Source organism: Anas platyrhynchos, chromosome 4 (assembly GCF_047663525.1).
Source record: "Anas platyrhynchos isolate ZD024472 breed Pekin duck chromosome 4, IASCAAS_PekinDuck_T2T, whole genome shotgun sequence".
In the NCBI taxonomy this organism is placed as follows: domain Eukaryota; kingdom Metazoa; phylum Chordata; class Aves; order Anseriformes; family Anatidae; genus Anas; species Anas platyrhynchos.
Genome location: NC_092590.1, coordinates 21,411,945 through 21,422,047, shown reverse-complemented (window position 1 = coordinate 21,422,047; position 10,103 = coordinate 21,411,945). Strand labels below are relative to the sequence as shown.

Sequence of the window (10,103 nt, the reverse complement as noted above, 5' to 3'; positions counted from 1 at the left end):
TAGGGCTTATCACAGATAGGTCTAGGAAAAGGCTGGGAAATACTTAAGCTTGTTTTGCAGCTACTCTTAGCTCTTAGGAAGGAGTGATCCTTCTGTGGCAGCAGCCTGAAGATTTCTGTATATGCAGGACTGGTAACAATAAGTTTTTAAACTCAGTTGTAAATAATATGGTTATAGTAAGCCTGATAAAAGACTGCTTTAATAAATCTTTCTAATTTAGTGTTTTTAAAGCATAAGCTGTGATAAAAATAGTGATTTGCATAGCTCGTTGGCTCAGACAACTCAAGTAATATGTTAGTTCAGCAGCTGGCTTCAGATCGGCCCTACAGAACTTGCTCTGTATGATGTCTGTTAACTTGAAATTCTGCTTTTGATCATTGCCTGAGAACACAATGAGCAACTCAGAGTAGGTTTCCTAAAGCAGAAGGATGGTCCAAAAGGCAGTTCTTGTATTCTCTCCTAGATGAAGGTTTTAATAGCTCCATGTTAACCGGAAGGGCTGCTCTGACATCTAAAATAGTAATACTAAAAATATAAAACATTATGAAAAGTGAGCTGCCACTATCGTAAAAATAAGTACTTCAAAAGTAGCTAAAAGTAGAAGCTAGACCATTATTTGTAAAATACCTTGTCAATACTGGAAAAAAAAAATATGTATGAACAACAAAATACCTTTCTTCTTAATGGAGACTGCAACTCAGATCTGGAGCAGGTTCCTGCTTAAAGCCTTTCTGTGTCTGTAGAGAGCTGCTGCTGCTTTCCTTTCCTTTCCTTGACAAGGCTGGTCTCATGTTCTCCTTAAAGGAGAACTACTGCCTGTGAAGGGAAGACTACAACAGCATTTAAAAAACAGCAGTTCCCCTGAACTGCAAGACTCCAGGCTGGAGTTATGAGATGAGGAAACACAGCAAAATGAACTAGAGAACATAACCTCAGAAATAATGAAAGACTATAGAGAATGCTTCTTCTCCCCATACCTGTTCTGATTTTAAATAATTTTTAATACAAAATGAATACAGTTTGGGTCCTTTTGTAGCTTAAAAGAATGCTTCTTGATGGGTTTCTGTTCTCCATGCATGGTGTTCATTCCAGGCAAATTCTGACCTTTTTTGTAAAACTAAAAAAGGTAAACCACTTCCTTCTATATTCAATCAAAGGTTTGTATATCTAAACTTCCATTGCAAATGAACAGTGAATTTATGGATTTGTTGAAAAATAACTTTTAATTCTTTTCCTAGTATATATTCACATTACTTACATTACATGTGGTTGTTGGTGGTTTTTCCTGGTGCGTGTGTGTGCTGTTTTGTTGGTTGGTTTGTTTGGTGGGGGGGTTGGTTTTTTGAGGGGTTGGTGGTGTTTTTTTTCCCCTAAATAGTTCATATGGCTGTAATAGTCCAGACTTGAAGAGCTTTTAACATCAAGGTGTTTGGAAGCACTTCAGTGCAATGCAGACTTTTTAGCACTTCAGAGTACTGCTTGCTTTACAGATTCAAGTACCTAATGTAAGTCTGGGGTAAGGAGTCAGAGGAATTCATAAGCCAGCAAATGCCAAGCTTACAGCTCAGGTTTGACTTCTTCTTTAATGATGTTATCTACTTATCCTGCTCCCTTTGAAGTCGTTTCAATTCTGTTTGATTTAGGGTAAGAAAAAACAGTCATGAGATCTGCTCCTAAGAGAAGTCTCTTAAGTGTCATGGTTCTGCTCCACATTAATCGAGGAATAGAGGCAAACAAGGTTATTTTCTTTTATAGTGCCACAATCTAGTTGGCCTTTATTTAAAAAAATAAAACAAAATTAGTAATCCATGCAGAGGGCACCTCAGTCCTTTCTGAGATGCTAGCCCAGACTTATGCACCCACGGCACTGCACAACTGGTACTGTATCCCATGAAGCTGCCGAGGCTGCCCCTGCCTCTCTTTGGCCCTAGTTCCAGAAATAGCAGATCACTGCTTTCTGTTGGGCACACAATGCAGGTTACAGTGCCTCCTTCTGTAGGGGATTAGCTAGCAACAGGCAAGGGCTCAGTGGTCTCCACAGCCTGAGGAGACTCAAAGACAGCTGAGGGTGGCCAAGGACACTCACCTTCCTGCTGAATGTAAGCCACTGCACAGAAAAAAAAAAGAGGCTAGAAAAAGGGAGAGTTAGGGTACTCTGTATACACACCTTGAGTGTTATCATGTATTCAGATACACTGCCCTGCTAGTATGTGAGAGTCAGATATGCTGATCAGTTGAACCTTTTTGGAGGATGAGAACAAAAGAGAAGGGAAAGAATGTAAGTGGAGAGGAAAAATATAAGAGGAGAGAGGGGGGAAAAAAAAGCTTTTTCCTTGAGGTTCTTATGAAAAACCATAAAACCATTCTTCTTACAGTCTATGGACTACTGGGGGAACTGACTGACATTGCCAAAGTCTCTCTCCTTACTAAGGTTAAATTTAACTCTTGGAACAGAAGATATAAGTTGGATGAGACCTCAGGATGCCATCTGGCCTAACCTCTGCTTGTGGAACAGCCAGCCTCAAAGCCAGGTCAGGTTGCTCAGGCTCTTCTCCAGGTGAAGATTCAATCTCCTCCCTGAGCAGCCTATTGCAGTGCTCCCCAGCTCTTCCTGTGGGGAAATTTAGGTCAGGGTGGTGCTGTTTCCTTCTGGGTTTCTATCCTCAGACCAGCAGGATTATATAGATTTACTGGAAAGGTAGTGCATCCCCTATAATGTAAGTTTAATCATGGCTTAACCACTAGGCTACTGCAAATAGTTTTGTTTGTTTCATAACTCAGATTTCTGTTGAAGGCTACCTGGAAGCTCTGTGCAGCAGCACACAATCCCCTGGGCTTGAGAATGGTGCCCCTCAGCGGTGGATGCCACTGGCAACCTACCATGCCATAACATGCTGTCCCACCCTCTAACCCGCCTACCCACCCTCTGGCCCAGCAGCAGCTCTACCAGCACCGTTCGGCCACACGCTGCATGCCTCTCTGCAAGGCAGTCTGGCTAGAGGCCCTGATGTCAAAAATTACTGTAGGGTTTTAATGTGCCTCAAACAAGGGAATAGGGATATGACTTCATTGAAGCTTACCTTATTTTTTTTTCTTCTCCCTCCACTCCTTACAAATAAGAAATGGTTAGGACAGTTGGACTTGAGAGATTAAAATTAGTTATGTTCTAGTTAGTGGGATTAGGAATTGATTGTTGCCAGAAGCTCTATTTCTTTAGAGTAGAAGAGTACCAAGGACCTAAATGTTCTGCTGCAAATGTTCCCCAGTGATTGGGTGTGGTGAAAAACAAGGCTCAGCCTTGGACATTGTGCTGGGTGAGGGCAGTGACAGACAGGATGGAGCTCCAAGTACTCCAGCTGGGCCTTCACTTGACCATCACAGCCAACAGAGGAGAGAAAAAAAAAAAAAGAAGTGTATGAAAAGGTGCTCAAACACCTCTTGTGGTTTTGTCACAAAAGGTGTAATCACATCCATTTCACATTGTTATGAATTAAACTAAAGATTTTTTACTTGACTTGTGTCCTGAGCTGTAATTTTTATGGCATATACTGTTCACTTCAGATCTTACTTGCCTGGCTTTGATTGAAAAATGGATTTGTATCTTCAGGAAGGCCTACACATGAAGACATTGTCTTCTGTGAAGATTAATATGAAGTCTCTGTTATCTATTTTCCTAGATAGCTGCTTTTTTTTTGTTTTTTTTTGGTTGGTTGTTTTTACACAGGAGGATGTGAATACTTGAGATGCAGTCACCTGTTCCATTTAACCACCTGAATTACCCAATCTTTGATATCTATTGATACCTCCCCTTCCCCAGGTGAAGGTTAAGGATTTTATATTAACCTATTCTCCTGCAGAAGAGCAGCACAGCAAATGATGGTGAACTCTAAGAAAGGTTTACTACACCTCACATCCATCTTGTTTGTTGTACAACCCTTCTCGCTTCTCTTTCTTTCTCTTTCTGGCAGTGGTTCAACTCCTGATGGAAGAGCAAAGCGTTATCACCGAAGTCCCAGCAGCCTTAAAGCGCCTGGCCAAATACATGGTGCGTGGCTTCTATGGAGTTGAGTACTCCTTGGCCCTTGATGTGCTGATCCGCCACCCCTGCGTGAAAGAGGATGACTTGTTAGAGCTGCTGAAGTACGAACGCAAACAGCTGCGTACTGTTCTCAACACGCTCAAGGCAGACAAGTTTGTAAAGCTGCGCATGCGAGTTGAGACGGGCCCTAATGGGAAGAGCACAAGGCACAACTACTACTACATCAATTACAAGGTGCTGGTGGATGTGATAAAATACAAGCTGGACCACATACGCCGGAAGATAGAAGCGGATGAGCGGGATTCGACTACCAGGTCCTCTTTTAAATGTCCATCTTGCTCCAGCACCTACACGGATCTGGAAGTCAATCAGCTCTTTGATGTATTTACAGGTGTTTATCTGCTCTAACCTTGAGAATAACTATGGTAACATAAAACTTGCTCCTGTGGGAACTTTGCATTGAAAGTAGGTGTGTTAGGATATACTTTTTTTTTTGCTGGTGGGAGCAGCACCTGGGACAGGAGGAGCTGGGAGGTGAGGGTAAGAGGAAAAGCTCTCTTCGTAGAACAGGCCAAGCAAGAGGAAATAATAATCTTGAGTGTAAGAGGTGGGGTTGGGAATCTGATATGGGCCTCATCTTTTCTAGGAACAAGACATTTAACCTGGGTTAAAATTACTCATCCACCTTGTGAGTCCCATTTCCTCACATGGAAATGAAAACTGTACTCATTTTGTTCTGAATTTGTTCATCTTTGTGTCTTCAGTCTTTCTGATGGAAAAGTTGGATAAAATGGTTAAAACAGTTTGCAGCCACCTACTGCAATAAACATAGTGCAGATCAGCAGCAGAGGAGAGGTGTCCTATCACTGCTGTCCGTACTCGAAACTGAATTTCAGGCTCCTTGCAGGGCAAAATGAGGCATCCATAAAAGACAAGGCATCAGAGCTCAGGGGGTTCTCTTCTCTAAAATCAAAATAACTAGAGAGCACCCTTTCAAAATAAGTTAAAATGGCATCATATTGCAATATATTACTCTACAGCTACACTGCTAACATCTGGGTCACAGCATCTAAAAAGGAAGGGAGAGCCAGGGAAAATGAGCAATACTTTATAATGACTAACTTGAAATTTCAAAGGTCAAGTTAGTGTACAGTCAGTTAGCAAACCATTGCTTTGCTCTCAGTGCAGGGACTGTGACAAGCTACAGAAATGCAAACGTTTCAGTGGTGATCGCATTTTAATGGAATGTGTTACTTTAATTTTGAGACATAAATGTAGGTTTTAGCATGTGTTTTGACCAAGTCTTTTTTGAACTTTAAACTTTGCACTAAAACCAACGTAGGCTATTTATGCTTGCAATTTATGTGGCATGGAAAAACATGAGATCAGAAAAGGAGGAAAACAAAAAAACAACTTACTATCTAATGTTACTCCATATCTAGCCAACTTCATTTTTCCCCAATATAGGTATTTCTTTCTTGCATAGCAAGCATGTGAATAGCTGTCTTCGAAAACAAACAAAAACCTTGAACTTGAGTTCCTTTGGATGATATGAACAAATGCATAAAGTCTAGGAAGGTCAGAATATTCTGGAACCTGTCCAGGCTGTGGATTTAGCATGTTACTGCATCCTATGAATGTGATTTCCAATTTTGACACCATTGCAGAGACTTTCCGCTGCACTTACTGCAATACTGAGGTAGAGGAAGATGCTTCAGCGCTTCCTAAGAGAGATGCTCGGACCTTGCTAGCAAAATTCAATGAGCAGATTGAACCTATCTTTGCTCTACTGCGGGAGACTGAAGATATTGTTCTGCCATATGACTTGCTGGAGCCTCAGCCAACAGAAATCCCAGAATTATCAGAAAGGTATAAACATAACTCTCCATCTCCTACTCAAAACAAAACCACCCAACAACTTTCCTGTTGTAAAATCTTTGAAATACCTAATCTTTGCTTTCTTCAGTAGCTACTGTACATGACTATAAACTGCTCGAATTATTCTACATTATGCATTTATAGTCTTATTTTTGTTCCTTTTTTTGTTTCAAGGAACAATTTTCCAGACTTCTCCTTTGGCTAATATTGTTCATAGCCCTTCCTGTGCATAAGTAGTGCTGCTCTAATAGTATGCCTCATCTAGAGATGCATTACTGAAGAAACTATACAAAAATCAATGATTCAAAATCACATGCCTCTGTTATGAGGTGACGGGGAATGAAAATTATTTTAAAATTGAGAGAATTGGTTAATGCTAAGCAGCTAACAAAACTTTTTTTTTTTTTTTTTACTGGGAACTGGGGGTTTTGCTTGTATATGATTTGTCCAAAATGGATAACATTTTGTTCAGCTTTGATCAGAAGACATGTTCAAGTATGCTGGAAACCTGTGGCAGACCTGAAAAATGGGCCACCAGAAGTTCATCGTTTGGCAACATATATACTCAAAACTTAGTTATTGATGTCCAAGATTCTGAGCCCAAGAAGAACAAGAGAGAAAAAGCAACTAAAGAGCAACCTGTCTGGATGTCACAGAGCACTGTGGAAGGAGCAACAACAGTCACCAACAATATTGCTGGTAAGCTTTGAGTATTGGCAAATAATTCAATTCAGCAGCTTTATTACAATTAAATATAGATTTCCTATTGAAAATGTAATGAGCTTAGTTTAGAAATCCAGAACAAGCCTTTAATTCTGGACCAGTGTCTATCAAAACCTAGTTTCTGAAAAATTATTCTTTAGGCTGGTTTAGATAGCATTCCTAAAGCCACAAGTTAGCCACCCACTCCTGAAATGTTCTGGCTCTAACCATGTGGTACCAGTGCTATTAACTTCTAAAGCAGGAACACCTGCACTTGAGAAAATTCTAAAGGAAGGGGTTAAAAAAAAAAAGGTAGAAAAAATATTTTCACAGGATGGCTGTGTGTTTCAGTAAAACTATTGAAACCTCTAATGTATTATGTATTAGGAGTAAGTGCTTCTGAAGAAACTGAAGAAAGTAATAAAGAAACCATCCCTGAGAATGAAATCATCAAGACTCTTCTGATCCATGAATCCAAGTCACTGTCTGGCACAGACCACGCTCCCGTTGTCAAAAGCAAACTACCCGAATCAGGCAGTGACACTAGTGAGTCTGAAGATGCCAAGCACTCAGGAACAGCACTAACAAAAGTAGGAGGCAGCAACTTTGAAGAGGAGGAACAGGAAGCTCTAAATCCTGTTTTAATGGTAGCTGGTCAGCCTTACTCGTACAGTGAAGTTAGTGAAAATCCAGAGCTTGTATCTCTCATGACAAATGAAGAGAGGGAAGCTTACATAAAGGTAGGACAAGAAATGTTCCAGTCTGTCTTTGAATAAATACTATTATAGTGAATATGCAAATGTGTAGAGTGAGGAAAGTTTTCTTTTTAATTAAGACAAAAATAGCTTAAGTTCTGGTATTAAATTTACCATAAATGGGTTAAATTTTGTTTGAATTCCTTGCTGTTATACAAGACAGCACAACTAAATGCTACCTGTAGTAGCCACCTACAGTTCAGAATACTAGCATTGCAGAGAAAGTAACCCAAGTTATTGTGGGGTTTCTGTTGTCTTAACGCTTAGACTGTGCAAATGCTGTAACCAGGGGTTTTGGAGCATGAATCATTCCAGGACACAATGGAATACAATGATCTGATGAAAATAAAGTTTCAAAAGCAATGTCACAAACTCTTAAATCAATTATTTGCACCTTTCTCCTAAAAGTAGCAGATAGTTCTGTAGCAAATATGAATTGAATTCCACCACGATTTGGTTTTGCTCTGTACCAGTGCATCCTATTGTCTTTTTGGCTCATTCACCATACAGATATACTGTTGTAACAAATGTTACACAGCACCCTTCCTCTAAGCAAAGAGTTGCTACTAAATTCTGTTGGCTATACAAGAGAACCAGCTCTGGTATATTACCTTTCTTAATTATCTGAATACTTTGTACTTACTGCTTCACAGAACTGTTCTTAAAGTGATGAAGTGTATGCTGGAATTCAGAATCTTGAATAGCTTCAGGAAAATGGTTGTTCCCACTTCACAGATGACTTTTTTTTTTCTTTACTGAAGGCTGTAGAGCAGGTGTGACCTGCAAGACAGCCATTTAGTCAGTCACCCCAGCAGCTACCTTCCCCATTTTTTCCAACATGCCCATATTGAGTGGTGAACTACACTATTAATTTTGGTCCGGACTGATAAGCAAGCAGTTTATCAACCAGAAAGCTATGCTTAGAAGTCTGCTTTCTGTGTCTCATTCATATTCTGCCATTTTTTTTTAAGCAAGATCATTTCTACTAACACTGAAAAAAATGTTCTACCAGGAGAAGTTTAGGTTGGAAATATGGAGACATTTCTTCTCAGACCAAGTAGTCAGGCATTGGGATGGGTTGCCCAGAGAGGTGGTGGAGTCCCTGGGTGTGTTCAAGGAGAGGTTGGACCTGGTGCTTGGGGACATGGTTTGGTGGGTGACATTGGTGGTAGGGGGGTGGTTGGACCAGATGATCTTGGAGGGCTTCTCCAGCCTTAATGATTCTATGAACTGGACTACATAGAAGATGCACCTTAATTCCTTTGGTAAATCTACTCTTTTAGCAAGGAATAATGGAATATATGGCTATGAACTGAAGTACAATAGGTTCTATCTGAACATCAGGAAATATTTCTTTACTATAAGGGTGACTGAGCACTGCAACAGGTGGCCTAAAAGTTGTAGAGTCGGCCAAACAGATAATTGAAAGCTGTCTGGATGTGGTTCTGAGCAGCTGGCTGTAGGTGGCCATCCTTGAGCAAGGGGCTTGGACAACTTGGTCTCCAGCACTACTTTTTAACCTTAGCTATTCTGTGATATGAACAAAGGAATGCTGAAAGTAGATAGATTCGTAGAGAATTGACTTACACAGTGTCAGAGGTTGGGAGAATTGTGAGAGGCTTCCCTCTTCATGTTACTCTCATGATAGAGAAACACAACCAACATTGCAGTTTTTTTCTATTAAAAAAGTTGTATCTTTAGCTCATTTAAAAGCAGTTGATATTGATTATCTTTCTCCTGTCTCACATGACTTACTAAATGGGGGCTAGCTTGACATGCAGCCCAGCATCACATCACTTTGAGCAGTGAAACAAGTATAAGAGCTATTTCAATTTTTGTTAAGATGCTTAAAAAAAACACTCCACCATGACAGAAGACTTTATACCCTTCCCCCAAGCTTACTACCAAAAACTAAGACAAAAATCTTGTTTCTGTATAGAAATCTGATGTTATTTTGGAGTTGTAAAAGTGTATTTTAGATGGACATTTTGTAACTAATATTTCCTTAACCAATTACAGCTCACAGAACAGACACTATAATACAAGAGCCCTCTGCAATGTTATACACGTCACATACATATGTAATCAGTATACAATAAAGATATGGCATTTTTAAGAATGTTACAAGTTGGCTTGTTATTTCTTATGCTTGGTTACTGTTACCTCATTCTTTCCTCAGCACCTCAGCTTCCCCATTTCCACGGTTGTCACTGTGTTATGAAGATCAGGGGGCTGCAGCACCTCTCCTGTGAAGACAGGCTGAGGGAGCTGGGGTTGTTCAACCTGGAGAAGAGAAAGGTCCAGGGAGACCTTATAGTGGCCTTCCAGTGCCTAAAGAGGGCCTATAGGAAAGCTTAGGAGGGACTCCATCAGGGCATGTAGTGACAGGATAAGGAGTAAGGATTTTAGAGTAAGAGGGTAGATTTAGATTAGATGTAAGGAAGAAATTCTTCACTCAGAGGGTGGTGAGGAGGCCCTGGCACAGGCTGCCCAGAGAAGGTGTGGATGTCCCATCCCCAGAGGTGCTCAAGGCCATCATGGATAGGGCCCTGTGGGACCTGATGTGGTGGGAGGTGTCCCTGCTCATTGCAGGGGCTTGGAACTAGACAGCCTTTGAGGTCCCTTCCAACCCCAGCCATGCTATGACTTTTAGTGTCTTTACTATTTTCAGCTTCTTCAACCACAAGGAATGTTCCTCAGTTCCATCCATGAAATTTGAAAACAGAGCA

The 10,103-nt window shown here is 40.6% G+C and overlaps 1 protein-coding gene across 2 annotated transcripts; it reads left to right on the top strand.

The window, feature by feature from the left end:
- The first annotated feature begins 25 nt into the window (after positions 1-25).
- On the top strand, positions 26-8,122 carry LOC101804644 (general transcription factor IIE subunit 1). 2 transcript variants are annotated; one of them, XM_021274027.4, is made up of 6 exons: positions 93-132; positions 1,093-1,157; positions 3,969-4,430; positions 5,707-5,908; positions 6,390-6,616; positions 7,007-8,122. In XM_021274027.4, exons 1-6 carry the CDS (start codon positions 122-124, stop codon positions 7,393-7,395), a joined length of 1,356 nt encoding a protein of 451 aa, XP_021129702.2. In that variant the 5' UTR covers positions 93-121; the 3' UTR covers positions 7,396-8,122. The 2 variants fall into 2 exon arrangements, with proteins under 2 accessions (XP_012957280.1, XP_021129702.2); XM_013101826.5 differs by lacking the exon at positions 1,093-1,157 and having other exon boundaries at positions 26-132.
- The last annotated feature ends 1,981 nt before the right edge of the window (positions 8,123-10,103 follow it).